At 36.8% G+C, this 26,964-nt stretch overlaps 2 protein-coding genes across 2 annotated transcripts in view; one reads left to right on the top strand and one right to left on the bottom strand.

Annotated features, from left to right (window-relative positions):
* The window catches only part of LOC107681714 (xenotropic and polytropic retrovirus receptor 1 homolog), a 29,686-nt gene extending 15,760 nt beyond the window's left edge, over positions 1–13,926 (top strand). The window contains exons 3-15 of the mRNA XM_016478030.1: positions 6,122–6,223; positions 7,079–7,299; positions 7,689–7,838; positions 7,995–8,078; positions 8,170–8,251; positions 8,463–8,659; positions 9,022–9,201; positions 9,344–9,512; positions 9,614–9,808; positions 10,086–10,246; positions 10,367–10,506; positions 10,939–11,160; positions 12,405–13,926. Of these exons, the coding sequence (XP_016333516.1) occupies positions 6,122–6,223; positions 7,079–7,299; positions 7,689–7,838; positions 7,995–8,078; positions 8,170–8,251; positions 8,463–8,659; positions 9,022–9,201; positions 9,344–9,512; positions 9,614–9,808; positions 10,086–10,246; positions 10,367–10,506; positions 10,939–11,160; positions 12,405–12,459 (1,958 nt within the window). The 3' untranslated portion in view covers positions 12,460–13,926. The remainder of the gene's footprint in view (positions 1–6,121; positions 6,224–7,078; positions 7,300–7,688; positions 7,839–7,994; positions 8,079–8,169; positions 8,252–8,462; positions 8,660–9,021; positions 9,202–9,343; positions 9,513–9,613; positions 9,809–10,085; positions 10,247–10,366; positions 10,507–10,938; positions 11,161–12,404) is intronic.
* Positions 13,927–15,280: 1,354 nt separating this feature from the next.
* On the bottom strand, positions 15,281–24,128 carry LOC107681723 (lipoamide acyltransferase component of branched-chain alpha-keto acid dehydrogenase complex, mitochondrial-like). Its single transcript, XM_016478041.1, has 11 exons — positions 23,844–24,128; positions 23,356–23,479; positions 23,141–23,216; positions 21,489–21,670; positions 21,265–21,389; positions 20,936–21,161; positions 18,931–19,097; positions 17,911–17,988; positions 17,607–17,798; positions 17,078–17,149; positions 15,281–16,040 (listed from the first exon to the last, which is right to left on the bottom strand). Exons 1-11 carry the CDS (start codon positions 23,892–23,894, stop codon positions 15,873–15,875), a joined length of 1,461 nt encoding a protein of 486 aa, XP_016333527.1. The 5' UTR covers positions 23,895–24,128; the 3' UTR covers positions 15,281–15,872.
* Positions 24,129–26,964: the final 2,836 nt, after the last annotated feature.

Raw genomic sequence — 26,964 nt, 5'->3', positions numbered from 1 at the left:
CAGTAAAATTACAATACTAACATTTATGAATGTTGATAAGAGTTCTTACTTTTTCTCAACTTTTATTTTGGCGGAAACGCGCAGGAAGAACTCGATGCTTATTTTTGTTGACAACAGATTTATAAATGAGTCTCATTACGAATACGTCGTACGTATCGCGTTGTCACATGCCTTGTAAAAATTCATAAAAATGTGACTGAGCAACTGACGACTGTATCAGCGTAGATTTTCCTCGCGCTTTGGACTTTGAACCCTGGTTAACAAGCAGATCTGCTGCGAGTTTGTGCAGCGCTGTCAGAATACATGCAATGCGCACGCGTGTATTAGAAAACATAACGTTCTGCAGTTTATTTACTAATTGTTTAAGGCCATTTCGCGATTTCAATCATCATACAGTAACCAGCAACAATCACCCCTTCCTCTTCTCATTGAAGACATGCGATGCAGTCCTAAACAGTCTCTCGCTGTCGGTGCTTGTAATGATTTTTGCGTCTTTCTCCGACAGTTTAAATGCTTCCACACTGCTGACGTGTGTGCTGCATAATAAAGAGTGCGCGCCTCTCACTCTGCGCTGGTTGCTATTTGATCGCGTCATATCATTGTTCGGTACAATTTATTCGGTCTTTTCGCTTATTACACCGAAAGAGCTTTTTTTGCTATTTTCGGCCGAATAATTTCGGTTGCCGAACATTCTGTGCATCCCTACAGAATACTACTGTACATTTATAGGCATTATGTAAAAGATACGGCATTATACTGTTTTATAAAAATACAGTATAATACTGTTAGAATGTACCTGTATATTTACAGTAACACTTTACATTGTAGATACAAATGCTTACTAGTGCCTGGTGTTCTCTATAGTTAGCGGATTCAACTTTCAGATTAGAGATTCAATTAAAAAAAGTGTCTGTAAACAACAGTAAAACTCCCAGTGGCATCACAACATGCCATTGGACCTTCTGTCCCATTATACTGAACTACCATCTGGCAGTTTTCACATTCACAGTCCACAGTACTAGTCAAAGAACTAAAAAATCCTGTCTTTGTGTCTTTTTGGTTTGTTCTGGAACTGGAAATGACAAATCCTGACCTAAAATCAGTGTAAGGTTACCTCACCACAGTAACTTGTGAAGTGTAGTTATCCTTAGCACAGTGTGTAATTGAATTGCTTTGTCAGATTATAATGTCTAAACGTGGGTGATAAGGAAAACCTTTGTCTCGGTTGTAATGTCATGCTATCTGTTAGTTCCCGGGGTTCAGCTCAAAACCCACGGCTAATGAAAACTTATGGAGGACTGTTCTAGCGCTCAGATAAGCAGTGATTTGCATCCAAAAGTTACAGCGCGTGCAAACACACAAACACAAACACATGTCCAGATGTACATTTTTTCCTACAACAGTGCTAAAGCTCCCAGAGAGCCATAAACCTGCATACTGAGTGTTTTTCTAAGCTGTGGGATGATGGTAGTTGTGATTATCTAGAAATAACTGTAATCTTCTGTCAAAGTTTGTGGTTTTTTTGGGTGGTGATAAGTGTAGCTAATGGGATTGTTTAAGTAAAGCTATTATTTTGGAGGGGAACCTGCATGACGAGGGTTTTTCGTTAATAAGATGCTGATTTTTCTTGATGACGGATATCGGAAAGGGCTGATGGTGCAGGTGCTTGAAGTCATAAACCTCTAATTTTAAGTATTTGCGTACAAAGTTACACAAGTGATTATGACCGTCTTTACTTGGCAGTGCTTCACAGTCTTAAGAATGAGATCATAGTCCCTAGATTTCTTAATGGAGATTTCGTCCAGGTACGCAATTCTTTCAAAGCTGTGTAATAAAAAGTGCATTTTACCTAGAGCTGCAACTAACGATTAATTCAGTGTCAACTGTATTGTCATTTTAGCACATTGCATGGCAATGGATAAAAAGTAAAACATGGTTCCTTCAGGAAACTACACTGACGTATATATAATAGACAGTCAGGAGGACTAAAGACAACAATAAACACAGACAATACTAGAACAAGGTATAGAGCAAAAGAGAGTTGACAATGATAAAGTGACAGGTCTGTTGATTTTTTATTTTTTTTTTATAAAATATTTTATTAAAGAAATCATGATTCTGCATACTGCTCAATGTTCTCCTCCAAAAAATATGCATTTTTTATAAAATTATATAATAGTTAAATACATGTTTTTTAGTTTTTTAGTGTTTTTTGTTTTTGTCTCTTATTCTCACTAAGGCTGCATTTATTTGATCAGAAACAAAGTTACAAATTGTAATATTTTGAAATATTATTACAATTTACAATATTATTTTTAATAATATTTTTATAACAGTTTCTAATTTTAATGTATTTTAAAATGTAATTTATTCCTGTGATGCAAAGCTGAGATTTCAGCATTTTTAATTATGATCGTTGTTGGGAATAATTGTGCTGCTTGATATTTTTGTGGAAACCATGCTCATTTTTCCAAAATCCTTTGATGAATAAAACATTCAAAGAATGGCATTTATTTGAAATTGAAGTCTTTTGTAACCTTTTAAGTGTATTTAGTGTCACCTTTGATCAATTTGTTGAAGGTGTTATTGCTGCATAAAAGTATTACTAACCCCAAACTTTTGAACTGCAGTGTACAGTATACATATCATGTATACTATGCTTCACATTTTTATTCCATAACAGTTACTGTTCCTAAAAAAGTATAAATTCTTACAATATGGTCAATTTTAAACCTAAATGTAATAAATGTTTCATCAATGTATTTTGGACAAATTTCTGAACCCTTGCACTGTTGCTCTCCATCTGCGTTGTTTTTTTTGTTGTTGTTGTAGAAATGCATTTTTCACTAAGTTGTGTAATTGAAGAAGATTCTACATGCACAGGGCACACACCCAACTAATCAGTAGTGACATTTGTTGTCGATTTTATTGATTAGGTGTTGCAGCCATAGTTTTGTGTGAATTTAATCACTGACCTGGAATGACAAAAGAAGTACTTCACTGATATGGGCTTTTCAGTGACCGATGCAAAGGAGATACTGTTATTGGCCAATAATGTAAAAATGACCAGGTAGCTGATACATTGATCAATCAGTGGTCAAAAGTACAGAAAGCAGCAAGTCCAGAACTGTTGTGTGTTAGGTTTAAATAAACACAGAGGGTACCTCTGTAAGGTCATGCATTCCCTGGAAGATTTCAGTTCACAAGTTCTCAAGTAGTTTATTTTCTCTCTCAGGAGCTTCAGCTAAGAGCTGTGTATGTTCATCCCTGCCGAGCTGATGTGAAACTGAGTTGTGTGCTTTCATAGCAGGCCAGACACATTGACCCAGCTGAAGGTCTCACTGGGGAAGGTTACCTAAACCAGTGCAGAGAGGGACTCCCTGCTGTAGAGCTGGAGTAATCCAGTATTAACATAAGATCAGATCAGATCAAACAGTTTATCGTGAGAATAACCCAGAATCATCTTAACCCTTTCACTTTGAAGTGTTTTTACACAATAATGAACTCACTGAACCTCAAATGGCCATCATAACCCAAAATATTTCTTACATGTTTATCTGAGGGTTTTATAGTAACTGATATGTGACTTATCATGTGACAAGTCAACTGCTTACTCAGAGAGTTTTTTGACCCATAAGGAATTTTTGAACTCTGTTGGTGACAGCTGTGGTTTAGTACTTTGATCAAGGAAGCAGTTCCTTATAAATCTGATATACTTAATAGAACTTGCACATTAATGATTCTTGTTAGATTTAAACATGTGGCTAATTTATGAACAAAGCCTAATAGACTAACAGTGTTTGTTGTGGAAGTGTAGGATTGTGGGTTGTTTTGTGAGTCTAGTGTTTCAAGGATCACAGCTGAGAGTCTTGTTTTAGTTTCGTCAGATGACACGTGTTTTTCAACCACATACAGACCACATTACTTGAGCTTTGGTAGATGAAATATGAGTAATAATGTGCGTTAAGTAAACCTCCCTCTATTTCCTCTTTTCACTCTGGATTCCACACACTCATGTAGGGCTGGACGATATGGCCAAAATTTATATCACGATATATTTCGTACTCAACTGTTTTAAATATTGATAATCAGCAAATCAGCATATTAGAATGATTGCTGAAGGATCATGTGACACTGAAGACTGGAGTAGGCCTAATGATGCTGAAAATTTAGCTTTGATCACATGAATAAATTACATTTTAAAATATATTCAAATAGAAAGCAGTTATTTTAAATAGTAAAAATATTTCAAAATGTTACTGCTTTTGGTACATTTTAAAAATCATATCACCGTTATTGAAAAAAATTATATCGCGATACATATTGATATTGAATTATTGTCCAGCCCTACACTCATGTAACAATATTCTCCTCACTGGCCTCTTTGTTTTAAGAGTTGCTCTTAAACACATCTCTACGCAAATGTGAAACTCCTAATTTAGGAGGCAATGCTCTTAAAATGTTCTTAGGATAAAGTGATGCAGGTATTTCAAGGCATGAGTCATTTTCCCAAGTCTGAGAGTCCTGAGATAGTGATTCATTGTCTGTCTGTCTGGACAGTATCAGCCAGACTTACTGTCATTGTGCTCTGTGTTTTGTCCCTCAGAGGGGAATATCATGCAGTTACGTCTCTATGGTGTCAAAAGTATTTACAGTCAACAGAAACTTCACATGCCCCCTAACTGTAAATGTTCGAAGTCACGACCTGTGAACTGTTATGATTATTGTGATTTAAGACCATGCTGACTTAATTAGTCTTGACTCTTGGTTCTCAGACTAAGGATTTTGGAAAGACATGACGCAGAATAATTATACAGGGATTTCTTAAAGTGATACTTCAACCAAAAATGAACATTTTTTCGTCATTTACTCGCCCTCATGTCGTTCCAAACCTGTACGGCCTTCATTCTTATGCAGAATGCAAAAAAAGATACACTACTGTTCGAAATTTTTATTAATACTTTTATTCAACAAGGACACATTGAATTGTTAGAAAAAAATCTTATTTGAATAAATCCTGTTCTGTTTAACTTTCTATTCATCAAAGAATCCTGAAAAAAGCAAGTTTCCAAAAAAATAAAATAATAATAATTAAATAGTATAACTGTTTTGAGCATTGGTAATAAGAAATATTTCCTGAGCACCAAATCATCATATTAGAATGATTTCTGAAGGATCATGTGACACTGAAGAGTAATGACTGCAGAAAATTCAGCATTGCTATCACAGGATAAACTACTTTTTAGCATATATTAAAATTGAGAACTGTTAAAACTGTTTAATTTGTATTAATAATTCACAGTATTACTATTTTTACTGCAAATACATAAATGCAAAACAAATAAATGAGGCCTTGGTGAACATAAGACACTTTTTCAAAGCCTTTTCATAGGCTGCGTTTACACTTGGCATTAACATGCGATCACCGTGATCTGATCAAGCAGATCGGATCATCAGTCAATCAGGACACGGCGTGTTTACACTTGGCAACATCAGCTGACTTCTCGATCTGGATAACCGATCGGATCTGTATCCGATCAGAAGCGCGTTTACACTTGTCTTTTCAATGTGTATGTGGACAACATCCGGATACAGGTCGCATGTTAATGCCAAGTGTAAACGCAGCCATAGACTGTCTGATCCAGTATTGTTTCCACCCCAGCATTCTTCAAAATATCTTCAAAGGTTGTGTACACTGGATGTGTTAAAGCAAACGTTCCAAATCCATTTGTCTTGTTATCGGAAGCTGCACAAGCATTTGGAACATCAGGTCATATTTACAAGCTCCAACAAATGAATCTGATGTACTGCTCTGCAGAACAAGCTTCACTGCTTTTTCTCTTTACCACAAATATACACACAACCTCAGGTCTTTGAGCTGTGAGAGAGAACAAAGTTTTCTACAAGTTTCTTTTTCTCTTTTTCTGTTCAGTATATTACCCGTCTCAGTTTTGTGTGTGTGCATTTGTTTGTGTGTGTTGTGTGATATCGTTTGGTCAGTATAAAAGTAATAGAAGTCTATGAAAAGTCCCCACAATTCACAGAAACAAACGTGTGTGTGTGTGTGTGTGTGTGTGTGTGTTTTCCTGAATAACTTTTTCACGCTTGCTTCATCCTTTAGTCACAGATGAAGACACTGTCAAGAGATACTATGCTAAGTTTGAGGAGAAGTTCTTCCAAACATGTGAGAAGGAGCTGGCCAAAATCAACACATTTTATTCAGGTAAGTGTGAACATTAGACTTGTTTAATATGAAGCTCACAGTTTCTGTCTGCTTTAGTATTTAGTGACAGCCAAAGCCAGGACTGGCAATAAACCAGGACTGCTGTTATTTTTTTTATATCCCAATAAATAACCACCTGCTTTCTCTTTCTCTCACTCACACGGTTCTCTTACTCTCATTTGGCCCATGACCACTTGTTTATTGTCTATTCAATGACTCAGAGATTATTCATATTCTTAATCAATTATGATTCTTTTTTTAAAGTTAACATAAAATATGGCTTTGTGGGTTAGCTTGATAACCACACCACCGCAGTGGTACAGCAAAACATTTTTGCACATATGAATGTTTTTTGACATGAATATTTGGACATGAGTAAAGGACAAGGCTTTGTTTACAAAATAGTAAATTGTTAGCAGTCAGGTGTTACATTGTGGCCATGGAAACATTTGGATTCGTGCCGAATGAGAGCGTTGTATGATCCCAAAAATTGGAATTAAATCATATGCGGTTTTGTGGGCTGGTCACTCAGATTGTTACAGAAAGCTTTGTAATATAACTTTTTTCATTCAGTAAATGTCAGTCTATGTAACAAGTGATTTGTTGACAAATTAGACATTACTGGTCACGCTGTGTGCAGGAGAAATATTTCATCTGTGTGCAGGTTTCAGTCTTTATTGCTCATCAAATTCAATATTATCACAGTTTGTGGTTGTTAGACCAGGTAACACATATAAAGTTTATTTATACGGAGCCCTGGACATGACATGACATTCACAATTAGACCAGAAATATGCATTCCATCTTTCCAGCTGCATCACATACTGATGATGTTTCCATTCTTTCGTGACGCAGAGAAGCTTGCAGAAGCACAGCGGCGATTCGCCACGCTGCAGAATGAGCTGCAGTCTTCTCTGGATGCGCAGCGAGAGAGCAGTCGAGCCACGGGTCTGCGCCGCCGTCGCACTGTCTTCCACCTGTCACAGCAGGAGCGCTGTAAACATCGCAATATCAAAGACCTGCAGCTGGCCTTTAGCGAGTTCTACCTCAGCCTCATCCTGCTGCAGAACTACCAGGTCTGAAAGTATGCAAAACACTATTAGGCTACGATTTACAAGCCTTAGTGCTCAGTTCTGATTGATTGTTACATCTGATTTTTTTGGATTGGCTGTTCACATTGTTTTTTGGTTGTTGTTTTTTTAAATGGATTTGGGCCACTTTTGCCTCCAGTCTGAATGTAGCTTTAGATGTTTTAAAAGTGTTTGAATATTGAAAATTGTCATGACATTTGGTGGATTGGACATGTGCACATGATAACTTTCTTAATCCCTCGGTTGTTGCTTTTTCAGTAATTCCCATTTGAGTATGATCCAGCTCAAATCAAACAGTTTTTTTTTATTCATTTCCGATTGGCTGTTCTTTGAGATCAAACTCATTTAAAGTGTAAATGCTTTCTCTCTGTCAGAACCTAAACTTCACAGGCTTTCGGAAGATTTTAAAGAAACATGACAAGATTTTTGAGACCGCACGTGGCGCTGATTGGCGTGTGGCCCATGTTGAAGTGGCTCCTTTTTACACCTGTAAGAAGATCACTCAGCTCATCTCTGAAACCGAGGTACCATACACTCAAATGACTCTTTCCACTTTAAGTATACGAATTAAAAAAATAAATAAATAAAATACTCTGCTTTAAAGAACCATTCAATTGTAACTGTCTGGTCGAACCAGCACAGTGGTTAGTTATTCTGACAGTATGTTCTCAAATCTCCAGGCCCTTGTTACCACAGAGTTAGAAGGAGGAGACCGACAGAAAGCCATGAAGAGGCTCCGAGTGCCCCCATTGGGAGCAGCACAAGTAGGACACTCTGTGACTTTTACTAAAACACCTTTCATTTGTACTGTTTAAAGGACATGAACATCTCACCATCCTGTGCTCTTTGTCTTAGCCTGCACCAGCATGGACCACTTTTAGAGTAGGACTCTACTGTGGTGTCTTTGTTGCTTTAACAGTCACAGTCATCATCACAGGTATATAACCTCTCATATGCCTTTTCGAAAACTGCTATTTTATTGAAGCTTTTAGTTACTTTATAAGGTCTAATGTTTTGCCTGTCTCTAAAGTTCATTTACCAAATCAAAGATATTTAACAACGTTAATGTAACCCTGCGATCAGAATCTTTGTTGGATAACCAAGGATTTGGTTATTTTGACAAGTATATGCTTTTTGCACAATTGCAGGTGTGGTTAAACTTGTTAGCAGAGAGGAGAAGAACGTTTGGCCCCTAATGAGAATTTATCGGGGTGGTTTCCTGCTCATAGAGTTCCTTTTTTTATTGGGCATCAACACGTATGGATGGAGGCAGGCTGGAGTTAACCATGTCTTAATATTTGAGCTCAACCCCCGCAATAACCTGTCCCACCAGCATCTCTTTGAGGTAATTAGAAATCTGTGACTGAGATTCTGAACAATAAAATGAATGTTATTTTTATTTTAATTCCATAAAAGGTAATTTCACAACTGCAAGAGATGGTTAAATATAATACTGTTGCTTCATTTTTAGTCCTTGATTCCATTTGACTTTTTGAATTTACAGATTTTTTTTTTTTAAGTTTTTGAAAAAAGAACAGCTGTATGAGTGTTTAAAATAATCACAGATCCCTCTTTATTTTGACAGCTACTTTATACATTTAGAGATTTAGCAGTGCAGAGCTCCTGTCAAATTTCCTGCCAGGCTAAAAACAATGTAAAATAAAAATAACCAGATTTATACATGTATTTCTCTCTGTTTTTGTGCAGATTGCTGGATTCCTTGGAGTTCTTTGGTGTGTTAGTATTCTGTCCTGCCTCTTCGCTAATTACACAATGATCCCTATACAAGCGAACCCTCTAGCTCTCTATGGGTTCTTCTTCTTCTTCCTTATCAACCCTTTCAAAACGTGCTACTACAAATCTCGCTTCTGGCTACTCAAATTACTGGTAAGAGCCAGGAGAATTTCATAACACACAAGAGCATCTATCACACTTTTATGAGACATTAATATTTCATTTGAATGTCATTGATTAAGTTAGTCATCTCCTCTTTTCTCCTGCTTTATTGTCCACCTTTTTCTTTTCATAGTTTCGAGTGGTCACAGCGCCATTTCACAGAGTTGGGTTTGCTGATTTCTGGCTGGCTGACCAGCTCAACTCTCTAGTTGTGGTTCTGATGGACCTGGAGTACATGATCTGCTTCTACAGCATGGAATTGAACTGGTCCAAATCTGAGGGGGAGCTGTGGATTAAAGCGGGTATCCAGATGCATATTATTGTCTTTGCAGATTTAAAATGGTTTTTATGGGGCAGTTATTGATGACAGGTTTATGTTTTTTTTTTTTTTCTTTCAAATCAGGTGGAGGGATATGTCACTCGTATTCATATGGAGTACGAGCTGTAATCCAGTGTTTGCCTGCATGGTTCCGGTTTGTGCAGTGTCTGAGACGTTATCGGGACACAAAGCGTGCCTTCCCTCACCTGGCCAATGCTGGCAAATACTCCACTACCTTCTTTGTGGTCATCTTTTCTGCGCTCTATAAGACTCATGAAAGTAAGTACATGAGCTGTTACATTCTTTAACTAAACATCAGATGCTTTGGATACTGTTTGAAATTCTTTGTTTACCCAACATGACATTTTTTGTTTCCATTCAAAACAAGTCTAAAAGACATTCTTTGTCAGGTATAATGTGGTTGATGATGTTGTTTACAAAGTAAAAGCGGACCACACACCGAACCTTGAGGAACACCATGCAGCTAAGCTTACAGTCCTGTGTTTTCAATTATCTCTAATGTTCTCTTATGTCACGTCCTCTCTGTTATCATTAGCTCTTCCAGAAGGTCAGGTCTTCCTTTACCTGCTAATTGCCTGCAAGATCATTAACTCATGCTACACCTTATTGTGGGACCTGAAGATGGATTGGGGTCTTTTTGACCGTAATGCAGGGGAGAACACCCTCCTCAGAGAGGAGATTGTATATCCACAGAAAGTAAGAATACACACACTGTTGGTTTTCATGTTTTACCATTACAATATTTTTTTAAAGGAATAGTCCACTTCACGGCATTTACACTGTCATTGTGTTGATTTGTGTGCTCTCTTGGAACAGGCTTACTACTACTGTGCCATAATAGAAGATGTGATCTTACGCTTTGCATGGACCATTCCACTTTCTCTTGGGGTTGTGACTACATTCCCAAACATTTCTGATATTTTAGCAACTGTCCTTGCACCACTGGAGGTCTTCAGGTAAGCACATCAGCATATATCCATACATTCATACAACCATTTCTACCCACAACCTGTGGTGAAAAGAATGGTTTTCCCAAACAATTATAATATGTTGAAAATTTACTCACACTTAAGCCACCCAAGATGTACGAGTTTGTTTCTTCGGACGGAAATTTGGAAAAATGTAGCATTACATCACTTGCTCACCAGTGGATCCTCTGCAGTGACCTTTTTGAAATGATGGACAGGTTTTTCATGTCAGCTGTTTTCTATTTTAGCATTACAGGAGTACTTTATTGACCAGTCAGAAAACATGACTTAATCTATGTATTCACTGTTTATATTTATCATGCCTCCATCCCCATCAATGTCTGCTCAAAGTAATTGCATATGAATTTTCAGCAGGACACAGTAAAGTAACCCATCCTTATAATCTGTTGTCTGTTTTAGGCGCTTTGTTTGGAACTTCTTCCGTCTGGAAAACGAGCATCTGAATAACTGTGGTGAGTTCAGAGCTGTGCGGGACATCTCAGTAGCGCCTCTAAATGCTGATGACCAGACGCTGCTGGAGCAGATGATGGACCAGGAGGATGGTGTCAGGAACAGACAGGGAAAGAAGAACTGGAAGAGAAGCTACAGCATGTCCTTGAGAAGACCACGCCTCTCCTCCCAGTACGATCAGCCTCACAGACACAAATCCAGACATAGAATACATAAGAATGAGATTTGTTCAGCAAGATTGATTTAAATTAGTGGTTCTCAATCTTGTTGAATCCCCCCATTTGTCTACAACAATATTCAACGGCCGACATGTCTAGTTTCTGTTACATTTACATTTCAGGAGTCCAGACGTTTTAGGAAATTTTAAACTTTTTAACCAATTAATTCACCTGGCTTTTCCAGTTACTTTTGATGTACTGGATAAGAATTAAGAACAATTGTCCTGTGTTTTCCAAGTGGAAGTGGTTTTTACAGTGGGAAAACACTGTAAAAAATGTTGAAGGGGTGAATTAAAAGATTATTTTATTAGCCAGGAGGTTTAGTTGTTTTAGATCATTTTAATGCTTGTTTTGTGTCATTTTAAATAATTTTAAGTTATCTTGAGGCCCCTTGAAAGTTTGCAGAGGCCCCTTAATGGGCCCCAGCCCCGTTTGAGAACCACTGGTTTAAATACAAGCTCAAAAAGCTTATTATCCTTGCAATTTCCTCTAGAAATGCTAATAAATATTAGTGACACTAGCAAAGTCTTAGCTATTTTACAAAGACCTCAACAGTTCTAGTGGCATTTTCCATAGAGAGGGTAAAAAATAGGTATTGAAACCACAAAAAAAAAATTGTAAATGTATTTTTTGTTTTCTTTGCAAAAAAACCGTCCACTTAACCGTCCGAAAATTTGGGAATTTTTTTATTTTATTTAAATTTTGAAGTAATGAACATTTTCTGTTCAAAAAATGTAAATGGCTAACTTTAGAATGAGCGACAGGGTTACAGATTTAGCCATAAAAAATAGGTGTCAAGCAGTTTCGGGCCAACTGTTGGTTTGTTGTTATTGATACAGTAAATGTGTATTTTGCTTAACTTGAGGAAAAAAATTGTCTTTCTTAAAACAACTTTGAAAATGAGGTTGAATTGTTGAGAAAATAATAAAGTTTTGGTGTGTTGACGTACATGAGTTAAGGTAAAGTTTTTTTTTATATTAAATTTAAACAAGATTTAATAGTGTAGTAGTTCTCTCTTTATTAAAAAGACCATTTTTAATCAAGGGTTTATGCCTTTATTAAAAAGTAACAGGACATCAGGGGCCCTGTTTGTGGAAAGTGCCCTGTAAGACTCCAAGCGCCGTCATACAAATGTCCTCATGAGATTTCATTGAGTTTGATGAAACTCAACAATTTCTTTTCTTTTTTTATTTTCAGGTCGAAGGTCCGAGACACCAAAGTCCTGATAGAGGACACCGATGACGACACCTGACCCTTGCGTCCACAGTGGCTTGAGAAATTGTTTTTTACAGGACCATAGACCTCAGTGAGCTTCGACTTCAAAAGCTATCCAATCAATCCATCACAAAGCTGCCTGACTACACACACATTTCACACCGAGACCTCACTGATTCACACACGCAACAGGAGCAGCCATTTCTTAGTTACTGTACTGTTTATGATTCCTTCGTTACTGCCTTGAACATTTTTGTGAAGATCCAGTATATGGAAGAAACAAAAATGTAATTCAATGGACGGTGTATATATACGTCAGTTCACAAACCGCTTGATGGGACCACGCTCATATAAACTATTGACACGTCATTGCAGCAGTCGTGATCAATCAATCGGTTTGGATACTTTGTTTTTAAAGACTTTTATGATGAGAGTATGAAGACATTCATGTAGCAGACATATGGACTGGTTACCCTCATTCATGAAAATGACAATTTATACTTTTTTTTTTTTCAATGCACATTGTTATTTATGTGAAGGAGAGATGCCTTGAACATTGCTTTAAAGGAAATCTTTTAAATATAGTAAGGATTTACCTTGGACCTTTAACCCAGAACCTCTGCATGCTTTTGACCGACCCTCAGGTGGCTCTGAAGAAAAAATACTGATTTGATTAATATTTATTGAAATACTTTGCCAGTTGGTTTAAACACAAACCAACAATGTAGTTACCTGCTCTAAAATGCCAAATGAGAGTGTCTGCTTATGTTTGTTTCACATGTCTTAAAGTCAATCCAGGTTGAAGAGGTGCTGCATTGTAGACTCAGAAAGAGAAAAACACCCTTAGCTTTAGAAGTGTCAGGCTCATGTTAAGAGCAAGCCAAATATCAGAAGCATTCCTTGAGAACTTCTCCTTAGCTGTCATTTTGCTTCCTACATATGATCATCCTGAAACCCCGTTTTGTTGTATCTTAAAGCTTGTTAAACACACACAAATCTTATTCAGCAATCACATTCCACTGAAGTAGCATTCCATGTCTGCGATCTTGTTTTTATGTTTAATTTTCAGCCAGTGTCTTCCAGAGTTTGACTAATTCTTAGACCACCTGACGGTTTTCAGAGGTTCTGGGAGAAACGACACCTCCCTTTTCTTTTCAGCTGAATCTTTGGCTGACACACGAGCACAATGAGTTTCTGTGTGAATCATTCGTAAAACTTGTTGCATAAGTAATCACATTCAATTCGGTGTGATAAATTATGTAAGGATGGGTTTCTGAACGATTATGCCCAGGTAGTTCTCATATGATGGTTTATAATCCATTCCAATCAAAAATCTGTATTTGTACCTCTGAAAGCCTAGCTGTCTGTGAATGAGATGGATGTAAGACAGGAGGTACTGCGGTCGCACATTCATGCAATACCCAAAAGACTCACCGGCTACACCTCTCATACTATGTCATGTACTACTGTCCCAAGTAAATGCTTGGACCAAAACTACAAAAAACAAGGTTTCTCTGTTGATATTTTCTCATGGCATTTGTACTCATTTTTGACTGGCATTTAAGATTTATATTTCGAAATGAGAAAAATAGACACGATCGTGTACTCCGCAGCTTTATTCGAGATACTTTCCGTACCCACTGTATATATATATATATATATATATATATTTAAAATGCATTTATCAGTAGTGTTTTTAGGGAGTCGCACCACATGACATTTTACAACCTGAGCTAATCTCACCTTACATTCATGCAATACCCAAAAGACTCACCGGCTACACCTCTCATACTATGTCATGTACTACTGTCCCAAGTAAATGCTTGGACCAAAACTACAAAAAACAAGGTTTCTCTGTTGATATTTTCTCATGGCATTTGTACTCATTTTTGACTGGCATTTAAGATTTATATTTCGAAATGAGAAAAATAGACACGATCGTGTACTCCGCAGCTTTATTCGAGACACACGATCAAGAAACTTCGAACTCGTGATTTCAAACTATGCTGCTATATGTAATAGAATTACAGAATCAAGAAGTTGTCATCTAAAGTATAAGTATGTCTGACCTATCTATCCATCTGTCTAGGCTTTATATCGGCCACTGGCCACCCTGCTCTGTAAGATATCGGCATCGGCTGTCAAAAAAAACAAAACAATAATGGTCAACCATTAGTTTGGTTACCTACATTCTTGAAAATATCATCTTTTGTGTTCAGCAGAAGAAACAACTTGAGGGTAAGTAAATGACAATTTTCATTTTTGGTCGAACTATCCCTGTAACTACTATGTATTTAACCATTGGTTACAGTATACTTATGTACATACTTAGTCCATTTTAACTACATTTAAAGTACTTGAGTTGTAGTTACACTGTTAAGTGTACCCCGAACTGTAACCCAACACACTAACCCCTATAACCCTAATCCTAACTGTACCTCACTTGCATGTAGTTTCCCAGAAAATCCAGTCTTGTTAGGTATTTAATGTTAGTACCTAGTACTTAAGACCACCTAATATAAAGTGTGACCAAGATGTCTCTCCATTGAAAGTCTATTCCACCAAAACTTTGAAGCTTCAAAAACTTCACGAAGAGATCATAAAACTAATCCATTATTAATCCAAGCCTTCTGAAAAGACATGTTCGCTTTACATGATAAACCGTTTTCATTTAAGCTTTTATTTATGTATTAACTTTGATCAAATATAGTAAACGGAAGCTTAAACATGTCTGTTCTCACATCATGTAATTGTTTGAGTGTCAAGATCTTAAGCCTCAAAGCCTAAATTAAATCTGTTCATCATTAAGCAATTGCGTCTTTCAGTATTTAATGAATGTTATGATGCAAAAAGCAATACAGCTTGCCATAAAACCTCACATTCTCCTCACATTTTAGTTATCTATACATGTGTGGTCCATTTGTTCTTTTAACAGTTAAATGATGGTCCTTTCTTCACAATGACATCCAGACACATTGGCACACAAGTGGTTTTAGATGAAGTGGCCGTCTGTCAGCTCAACAGAGGCTTGTGTGAATGAAGTCTCAGAGAAAGTCAGCAGACAATGAGACGCTACAGTACAGATGTGTCCAAGAGCCAGTCAGTGTCAGCCTACGTCCTCTATAAACAAGGCATCAGAAAACCTACAGGTGATTTCAGATCATGCATGATGCACAGCAAGAGAAAAAAATTGAAATGCGCAGCGCCTGCTCCTTAAAAGCATTTTCAATAACATACGATGAGTGTTTTGCTATGTCAAGTTACAGTAACAGTCTTTAATCTGAATTAAGGCAACTAGAGAAAGAACTTAGTTGTTTTTCCTCACAGATGAATGTGAAAGCAGAAACGTGAGTGTTCACATGATAGACACGACACTGTTTTGCAGCTACGAGTAACCTAAAGACACTCCAGGAAGTAACAGACAGCGAGATCTGATTTCCAGAGCAGTGTTCATTTGAGGTCCAGGACCATGGAAGCTGGGTTCTCCAGGTAAGAGCGCCACAGGTTGGAGAAGCGGGACATGGTGGCGCCGTCAATGACGCGATGATCGGCAGACCAGCTGACATTCATGATGTACGCCTTCACTACCTCGTCACAGGAGTTAAACCAGGGCAGCACCTGTGATAAAGCAGAGAAACGGCTTTTAGCTTAAAGGTGTGGAATGAGCAAAATTTCTGTGAAAATCTGCAGGCAAAAAAGGTCCATTATTTACGGTCAAGAGTGTAGCGATTTTTGAAGCACAGCTCACAGAAGTCACTTTCAAAACAAGCTGCTTGCTGTTGATAAAAACTCACAACCACATGGAGTCCTAATGAAATCCTACTGAAATTTGTTAAACAACGGTTAAGAAAGGTGAAATTTTTTTAAAAGAAGTTCTTAAACTCGTGAACTGTATTTATGTTAGTTTCATACAATTCTGGTCAACTTTTACACTATTACAAGAGATGTGGCAATTTAATGATTCTAAAATGTCATGTGGTGTAACCATGAAGTAAAAAAGTAATTACATATTTTAATAAAACCTTAAATACATGGTAGTGTACATACTGTAGTAAAAAAACTTGTCATAAAAAGATCAAATTATCTGATATTTTAAGAGGCTTTTTGACCTTAGAGTCCACTCTATGATATCATTTTCTGTTTGTGTGTTCATTTATGCATGATGGTTGCATCACATGACTTTAATTTAGTGGAAAAAATTATATTAAAATGCTGCAAAGCCACATTGTAATTTAAAGAATAAAATAAATAATAATTATATAATTTATTATACAGATTATGCCAAACTAACCTTTTTTCATGACATCAGCACAGTTGCATCACCCTTTATTTGAGTTTTTTACGAGTTTATGCCCAGTCAAAAAAAAAAAAAAAATTGTTCTGAAAATATGCTCATAAAGACGTATGTTAGAATTACAGTATGTATGAGTTCCATTTTAATGTATTTTTTAATAAATAGATGGGACAAAAAGAGAGTATTTCACTTACTCTTTAAGATACTGTTGATATGCTGGGCATATATGCGTTATTATAATGACAGTCTACACTAAAGAATACATAAAATCAACTTATCGTAGATCCAATAATTCAATATGATCACCTCCTTAAATACAAATACATTTTTTATTAAATGGTGAAGAAAACAAGCAGCTCACCTGGATCTTTCCCAAAGCTCCGATGGCCACCTCCGGAGGCAGAATCACCGGCTTGGCATACGTCCCTCCAATCTAAACAAAAAAACGACTGTTTTAATTCCCTTATGATGAGAGATCTGATCATCGCTAGACAGCAAATAGAAGCCCATTGAAAGCCTGCTGTTGTTTGAGTGCTTAGCTCATAAAATAAGCTCTTGGGACTCTCATATACAGTATAACCTTCAAAAATGACAGCATAATGATCATGAGGCCCAAAACAAGGTGATACAGTGTTCCAGACCAAATACAGCGTGTCATTTATGCACCACTAGTGGCGTAAAAAAATAACTGCAATCTGTTCAAGCATCGAATGACGTTATGAAATGTTTTCAGAAACCTGTTTAGTCACAGTTATTGTTGCAATTCAATTTGGTGGCACTAGAGCTGTAAAAACTGCACACTTGGGAAAAAAGTCTGCAGTTTTTTTTTTGAGGAAAAAGTCTGCAGTTTTCTGCATCCAAAGTCTAAAACCAGGCGGGTGGAGTCTCACCGAGCCGATGTTGGAGAGTGTGAAAGTTCCTCCAGTGAGGTCAGCGGTGCCCAGCTGTCCGGCTGAACCCAGAGCCTGCAGACGGTTGAGCTCCACAGCAATGTCAAAAATACTGAGGGCCTGAACGCTCTTCACATTGGGCACCAGGAGGCCCTGAGCAGTGTCCATTGCCAAGCCGATGTTATGAGACGCCTGACAACAATGAAAATGTTACTCATGTTGGGCTGTTTAGGACTTTTAAGCAAACCATGGCCTCAAAATGAAAGGCTGTGATGTGACTGAAGTGTTTTGGGGCTGGTCTTGCCTTGAATGTGATGTTCTGGCAGCCTTCATCCACAAAGGCATTGAGAGCAGGAAACTGCAAGAGCCCGAGTGACGTGGCCTAAACAAAACAGTAAAAATACAAGCTATAATTATAATCTGACCGCAAACACCTGGAGTTAAAGGAATAGTTCACCAAAAAAAGAAAACAGTGTCATCATTTACTCACCCTCAGGTTGGTCCAAACCTGTATGAGTTCCTTACTTCTGTTGAATGTAAAAGAAGAAATTTCTCTTTTCATTAACTCCCATGGTATGTTTGAAAAAACACTATGGAAGTCAATGGGTACCAGAAACTGTTTGGTTACCCACATTCTTCAAAATATCTTCTTCAACAGAAGAAACAAACTCCAAACAGGTTTGGAACAACTTGAGGGTGAACTTATCATTTTTGGGTGAACTTATTTTTGGGTGAACTATCCCTTTAATATTCACATAGTTAAAGCAAGTGTACACATTTAATCTCTCTCTCCCTCTCTGACATTTCCTGCCTTTCATAGAAATATTTTATTTTAAATATAAGTAAAGAGCCATTCTGTTTTTAAAACTGTTCAAAAATCATGTTTTTTTTTATCCTGCATTCCAATTAATATCAATCAAACTGCAGTTGGGTTGTTTTGATTAAATAATAATATCTAAAAATACAGCTAACTAACACAATAAAACACAAAAACATGATAACACAATAAAAAACATGATTCCGTTATCCGTTTTTGCAAATAAACTAATATATATATATATATATATATATCTGTGTGTGTGTGTGTGTTGTGTGTGTGTGTGTGTGTGTGTGTGTATATATATATATATATATATAGTAGTTTTAGTTTAACTACAAAAATGCATATTTAAAATCATATTTTAATTTCATTTTACTAATTAATTTTTTTATTTCGATTTAAAAAGATGTTTGAAGTATTTGATCTGATAGCGTGATGGTCCTTGAATGTTTAATGTGTCTGAATAGAAACAGGTGGCAGTGGTGGAAGGTAACAGGAGAGCACCTTGATAAAGAAAGGCATGTAGCTGAGTTTGACACCGCGAGACTCCACCAGGTCCTTCAGCTCGGAGCGTAACCGCACTAGCTGCGTCAGGTCGACCTCCTCACAGTAACCGAAGTGAGGAATCTTCAGAGCAGCAGTCATGCTCTTCGCCATGGCCTTCTGGAAACCTGCGTTCATTACCATATGGGAGAGACAGCCAATCAAGAACATGTGAATCAATGACAAATAAGAGTGTCATCATTAGGGCTGTCAAAAAAAAATTCAAATTTCGAATATTCGTTGAATAAAAAAAAATCCATTCGAATGCAAAAACGTTGCATTCGAATTTTAGGTCTGCATCAGCCGTCAGGCAGCCCATCAGTGGCGCACGAGATGCAACAACGATGTAAGTGTCATTGCTTTTGTTAGCCTATCCAGTTGAACCCACTAGATGCGGCGCTGCTACGTTGTTCATTCAATATACTGCGGAAAACGAAAGCATCAGTGTGGAGATGTTGTTTATGTCAAAACTGAAACCAAGCCGTTCACACAGAATGCATATTTATCACATTTTCTAGATGGACATCTATCAGCGTTGCACTCGCATCTGGCACAAGAGAGCGGCATGTTTAGAAAGCCATGTAAAATTAATGTAAGATCAACTTTTAAAAAACATGTCTCAAGACTTTATGGCAGTTTTTCCCCATCCCACTGTAGCTCATGTTTTTAAATGAAGAAAGTAGCCTACTCTTTGTGATTGGTTTTCGGTCCTTTGTATTAAACTATACATACATGCATGGTGCTGGGTTTTTTTCTAATTGTTTAAGCAACTTTATTAATTATATATGGTTAATAAACATTATTTTAAACATTATGCACTTTTTTTTCCAAAGATAGTCCTGTTATTTTATTACGCTTTGAAGAAACATGCATAATATTTTGTGCGATGCACCCTCTTGTGGCCTCAGGAGAGAAGCCAAAAGCTTTTTTTCCCCTAACTGAAATTATGCCTTTTAAATTCGAATATAATTCGAATTTTGATCATGTTTAAGTTGAAAATTCGAATTTAGTTTTTCATCATTTTGACAGCCCTAGTCACCATTTAAAAAAGGGGGATATCTTTTTAAAGTTGAGTTAGAAACATGCAGCAAGTTCTTAAGGCCCATTGCACCAAGGACGATAACTATAACTATAAAGTTTTAATATTCATTCTAATTCTGTGAGAATAGTGACATCAACACCACAATTATGACAATAACAACACAGAGAAACGACAACACTGGAATCACTTTCAGAATGATTTTTTCTGTTTGATGAACAATAAAAACATTGACAGCCAATCAGAATACACATGGCTTTCAAGAGTTTGAGTATTTGCAGACAACAAAACTGCAGCACACAATTATATAAACTGAGCATTATTTTGCTTTGCTGTGAATGCTAATTTAGCATTAGTTATCATTCTTGGTGTGAACGGATCTTAAATATCTTAAAGCAGCAGATGGCAAAACTGAAACGCATACATAAATATTTGAGCATTGCTGTGGAGACTAATATAGTTATCGATATATTTATCTTAGAATTACCCTTTATACAGATACTTTTTGTATTCATGTTTGTTTCATTAGGTTTTATAAAACCTGATGACTCTGAAAACGTCACATGGTGCAACCCAGTAAAAACATTTTCCTCACATCGAATATATGTAATTGTACACATTATCATTTTCAGAAAAATGTATTCATATATTTTGCAAAGTATTGAAAATCATGAACTGTTAATTCCTAAATATTAAATTTTTTGGGGGTCGCACCACATGACTTAAGAAATAATAGTAGATACTAAAAGATAAAAATAAAATAAAAGACGACTACTTAATAAGGCTGTCTTTTTTTTAATACCTCCCCACATAAAATTTCAAAATTAAAAAATAATTTAAATCCAGAAATTAAAAATATGCTAATCACAGAAGAGGTGTTTTTAGTTATTGTATGCACGACCCATGTACAACAACATAAACACTCACCGTTCAGAGGCTCTGTCCTGTCTTTCCAGGTGAAGACGGGTCTCGGGATCGCCGGAGGAGCCATGATGGGCGTCTTTTCTTTGGGTGGGGTATCTGCAGTGGGTGATGGGGTTTTCTGGACTTCATACGGGAGGATAGCTCCTGTCTGCTTGGCTAAGAAATTGATAATGTCTTCTTTCAAAATACGGCCGTCTTTTCCTGTCCCGACCACCTCACTTAGTTTAATCTAGTAGAGGACAGATTTAGAGATCAGAAATGACCAGGAACACGATAAAGCCACAATGACAGGGTGTTGTAGGTGGTTACAGCCTGATGCAATTCAAAATTACATTGTTCTCCATGGCCAGACGGCGCACCGCTGGTGTCGCCTGGGTTTTTTGGCCCTTGATTTCCTGATGTGATTGCTCATGGGATATTGCTGGAGTCTCTACCACATCTTCCTCTGGGGCGCCCTCTGCAGGACAACAGACCAAACTATTTTACTACACAATGACAGAACTGGAAGGACATTTCAAAGTCAGCATCAAAAATACGATCCACAGCAGTGACTGACCCAGCGCTTTGTCCGTTTCGATGTCCACAAGAGGTGAACCAACATGTGCGATAGCATCTACGTCATAATACAGTTTACGGATGATGCCGTCATAACGGCTCGTGATGGTGACAGATGCTTTGTCGCTCTGGACTTCACAAATGCTGTCAAACTGGGAGACTCTGTCCCCTTCTTTGACATACCTGCATAAAGACAGAGAAGCAAAACAACAGCATACATTTTTTTGGAATATTTACTCCAAAATAAATATATATTATATGGGTCAATCAGTAAAATAAACCTTTACTACTATTTACTGATTCCTATGCTAATTGACAAAAGTCCTCAAATATTTTGCACCTATAATGTTTAAGCTGTAACACTAACAAAACTGAAACTAGTTTATTTTTATGCGATGAAAATGCGAGTGCTGACAATGCTGATGTGTTTAAGTCGGCATGAAATGAAAATTCACGTTATAAAAGTTATAGATCTTGTTATATAGACCTCTAAACAATTCATCCACATGTTTTTATTTTTAATGTACCTCTTTTTATGTTTAATCAAAAAGGTCATAACTGGACATATGCAGATGCTTAAACCCAACCCCACAAACTCCCATTCATCTGTTTTTATTATGTTTTAGTTATTTTAAACTAAACAAAAAAGAGAAATGTTGTCTTTGCAGTTAGCTGAAATAACTGTTTATGGTTTTAGTTAACAGTAATAAACCTGTCACAAAAATCTGTTGCTACTTCCATTTCATTGTGACTTTAAAAATGTGCAAAAATTTCATTATATTATAATATTATGTAATATTTAGTGCGGTCAACTGATTAATCGCATCCAAAATAGATGTTTTTGTTTACATAATATAAGTGTGTGTTCTGTGTGTATATATATATAAAAAAATACACACACATGCATTTATATATTTAAGAAAAATATGTTTATATATTAAATATATTTACATAAAATATAAGAATATAAATATATATACACATGTAAATATTTTCAAAATATATGTGTGTATTTATATATACATAATAAATATACACAGTACACAGACATATATTATGTAAACAAAAACTTATTTTGGATGCAATTAATCGCGATTAATTGTTTGACGGCACTAATATATATATATGAATATCAATGGGACATGAAACTGCCTGCTTATCAACATTCTTCTCTTGTGTTCATCAGAAGAAACAAACGACATAAGGATTTATTTCAAACACTCGACTGACGTTATGAAGTTAGTTTGGAGTAAAAATGTTATTAAATGCGGTATTTTCACATGCTTTCAGATGGAGCAGCATTTACTACACAGAGCCGTAGTTCACTGAGAAGCTATGCAAACCGCTCTCATTATCGCGAACGATTTCTTCGATTTCAGAATTGCGCAATAAATTCGTCTGCGATTTTTTTTGTGTAACTTGTCAGTGAACTACAGCTATGTGTAGTAAATTCTGCTCCATCTGAAAGCACGTGATGATGATATCCTGCTGATTACAGAACCGGCTTTTTTAACAAAATGTGCATGACAATCGCATTCGATTAATCGTGTAGCCCTACATAAGGGTAAGTAAATGTCAAAATGTTCAATTCCGGGTGAACTACCCCTTTAAAATCTGTTGCAGCATTTTACAAGACAAATGACATGAGCTTACCACTCTTTTACGGTCACTTCCATTATGCCCTCTCCAATGTCTGAGAGTTTGAACTGCAGCACCTGTCCAGAGGCCACTGAAAGTACAAACAAATGTATACTGCAGCAGTCCAGTTTATCAAGACAGCAATTACATACACACAGAAAAATCAGGGCTACTAATGTGTTGTACAAGCCAATATGCCTGTTTGAACATTTCACGCTTGCAGCACATACCATGGCTGCATCTGAAGCCTCTCCAGTGGACTGAAGTGAGGGGTGTGGAGATGTGAAATACAGGGGTCGGTCCAAGAGCCTGGAGCCTGGGACACTGCTGGAGGCGATGGGATACAACCCGAGGCTGTGATGCACACAAGCAAGACCATTCAAACTCTGCTCATGCCAATTACTGCTTTAACTAATACATTAAACCCAGGTTTTCAACCAGAGATCAGTGAAAAATATATATATATACACAAGACACAGAAATTAATTTTTTGAAATTGCATAACATTTCATGACATTCATGACACTAGGTCTGTTTGGTTTGAATAGTGTATGCAGTAACTTAACTGACTTTAACAGAGTACTGGACTGAGCACCTCAGCAGTTCATTATTATATTATAAGTTTTACATGTTCGCTAAAAAGATTTGACAAGGTAACTGACACTCTGTGCGTTGTATATGTGATATCCAAAGATAGCATCATTGTTTATAAACTCACCAGACGTCTCAGTATTCTCAGAGAACACCGCACTGGTGTCACCGCCGCCATGTTTGCCCAAGACTCTCACAGAGATGATAAACGCAGGAGATCTCTCGCTCCATATCAACATCCTGGAACCCCGCGATATGAATAACCAGCTCACTGAGCACATAACAACAGTTTGTAATACAAAAACAACCATACTGTAATGCTACAACCACTTATTATTTAACAGAAAATGTTTTCGTGGAGAAAAACTGAAGCGTGACTTCCTGTAATCGCGAACCTGAAGTAATGTTGAGTTGATCATCCCTCATCTTTAAATTCTCTTGTTTGGTTACGCTCTGCTGACATAATGCTCACGCCTACCTTGACCAGCCAATGGGCGTTTAGTTCTCTGAAGCATGTAAAAATGGTTTGGCTGTATGTAAAAAATATTTTGTGCTGTCATTACAATGTTAACGACATAAGATTTTCATGTTTTTTATTATTGTTATTTAACTACCTTAAATGTGTAATTCTGTTGCAGAACGAAACGTGAAAGTCAGTAAAATATGTTTACAGACTCTTGTGACAAAATACACTTTAGCATACTTTAAAATAGAATACTTCAAAAGAATATACTGTGCGAACTAACGTGACAACATTACAATGCACATTTTAAAAGCGTACCTGTGTTAACAAACATAGTTATAAAAGTGTACTCTCTTTAAGTACAAGTGGCCTTTTAGTTCATTAGTATTATATTATTTGCAAGTACAGTTTTTAAAAATATACTTTTAAGATTTGAAGTACACTACAAGTGCACATTCAGTACAATAATAAAGCACAAGGGTTAAAATCCTTTTTTTTTTTAAATCAGGAAATTCATGATGGAACCCACAGTGATTAGGATTTATGGGTTTATGTAATGTTTGAAATAATTAAAAATGAATTGTTTTATACCAATTTGATATCATATAAATTGCAGTTGCAGTTCAGACATCGGTCTGGTTCCATTGCATGGCTGAGGTCACGTGACCTCAGTCTTTGTCACTCACAGTTCAGCAGTCATTCCTCTGATGGTGAGATTAGCGCAGCGGCCTTGACCCTGAACTTCTTTTCCACAAAACCTTTAAGCTGCTGCTTAATTGGCTGATTCAAATGAATAGGAGTCACCTACATCTTGGATGCCCTGGGGGTAAGCAGATAAACATCAAATTTTCATTTTTGGGTGAACTATCCCTTTAAGACGACAATATATGATGAGGTCTGACTGTGTGAGATGAAGCAGGGGAGGGTCGAGTGTTTGTGCATGAGTAAAGGAGGATATTCTCTCATGCGTTGTTTGTCTGGATGCTTAGAAGATTGTTTGACCCATTACTCGTTTAATATCGCTCCTCTGATGCATTTCTGTGCAATGACATTTTGCCCTAAGGACACATAAGTAATTAGTGTACTAAAATGTAATCATTATTAGATCATCATTGTTTTTATAACAACTTAATAGCACCTATCTCGTCTTTTTTTTTTGTGTATATTTTTACTAACTCTCTAATTATGCAGTTAAAATGCTGATCAAATCTTATGATAAATAATTTGATGATTAGTATGTATAATAATGATTTTGCATCATATTTTAGTATAAGAATAATATGACACATTTTATTAAAAAGATTATCTGACACATTATGTGGAAAAAGTTAAGGCAGTTGGATATTCAGAAATAAATATTATAAACAAAAAAACAGTAACATGTAAGGGATAATGTACAGTGGTTACATCACAAAATAAACCACAGCTATTAAAAAAAGAACTCAGTTATTGGGTTTATCTTGCGGTAATAACCAGGAAGGCTGTATATTATCCTCAGCTTATTGCACTTATTAATAATTATATTTTAAATTATTTCATTATGTGAGAAGAAAAATACCACACTGATGTAAACTGATGGAGTGTTATTTTAATATTATTTATGTAATTACATTTTTTAATTGTTAAATTAGCTTTTGTTTCGGTTTTTCTGAAAATAGTTTGTAATTTTGTTGTGCTGTTTTTTGTATTTATATTTAGCTTTAATTGATTTAAATTCAGTTTTAGGTTTAGTAAGTTTTTCAAGTTTTTTTATGTTTACAGTTTTGCCATCTAATATTTATATTTTATTTTACTTCAGCTTTATTTCAATTAACAGAAATAATTTGTAATCATTTAACTTTAGTAGAAGTAGTAGTAGCAGTCATTATACAGAAATATTTGTGTGATTGCTGTGATTGACCAGTCAGAATCAGGCATTCCATAATTACAGATGCCATTGTATTTCTCTCTCTGACACGCTGTACATGTCCAAAGCATGTCATGTCAAGCAGCACTTTAGATTTCTTGCTGCTTTTTTCATTCCATCCATGTCCGGTGGGGAAGAGCTCCTCCTCCAGCGTTTCTCAAATATCTACAGTGCTGATAAGCTCTCTTGTAACGCTGCGGGTGACCTTGCCTGTTATTAGAAACCCTGTTCCATTTGGACTCTGGCCTCTGAGCATGTCCTTGTCTCAGGTGTTACCTTAGCGCTGCCTCACAGACCTGACCCTTGAATAATCCAGACTGCTGCAGTGCTCAAAATCCCACGCCACGTTATTGTAACAGAGATTGACCGAGAACCATATGAATGTGTCACAGAGGTCATATCGCAAACCAAATCAGAACAAGAATTCAGGAGTGACGTTCCCACCTCTTTGTGAATTCAGAGTAACCAAAACCCTCTGCCAGCACCGGAGCCGTTGAGCTGTAACCCGAGGCCGTCACTTGAGCCGCTCTTACCTGTGTTTCGTAGCTCTTTGGCAGGTGGAGCTGTGAGGCATTCTGGAGAAACGCAGCTTCTTTCTTCTGTTTTGTGACTTGAGGAACGTTCCTCTGGTTTATATGGGGGAGCACAGGAGGACGTGATTCTTCATCAGCAATATCCTCTTCCTCCCATTAAGGACCTCAATGAAGGCATGTCCCATGTGTCGGCCTGGGGGGGACACTGGCGCTTCAAGCGCAGACGCCCGGTCATGGTGCCACCAACAGCCTGGATAACACACATCTCAGGTAAATCTATCTATCTATCTATCTATCTATCTATCTATCTATCTATCTATCTATCTATCTATCTATCTATCTATCT

This window comes from Sinocyclocheilus anshuiensis, unplaced genomic scaffold (genome assembly GCF_001515605.1).
Source record: "Sinocyclocheilus anshuiensis isolate Anshui unplaced genomic scaffold, SAMN03320099.WGS_v1.1 scaffold436, whole genome shotgun sequence".
Classification (NCBI taxonomy): Eukaryota; Metazoa; Chordata; class Actinopteri; order Cypriniformes; family Cyprinidae; genus Sinocyclocheilus; species Sinocyclocheilus anshuiensis.
The sequence above is the reverse complement of the archived record's forward strand: the minus strand, read 5'-3'. Positions and strand labels throughout refer to the sequence as shown.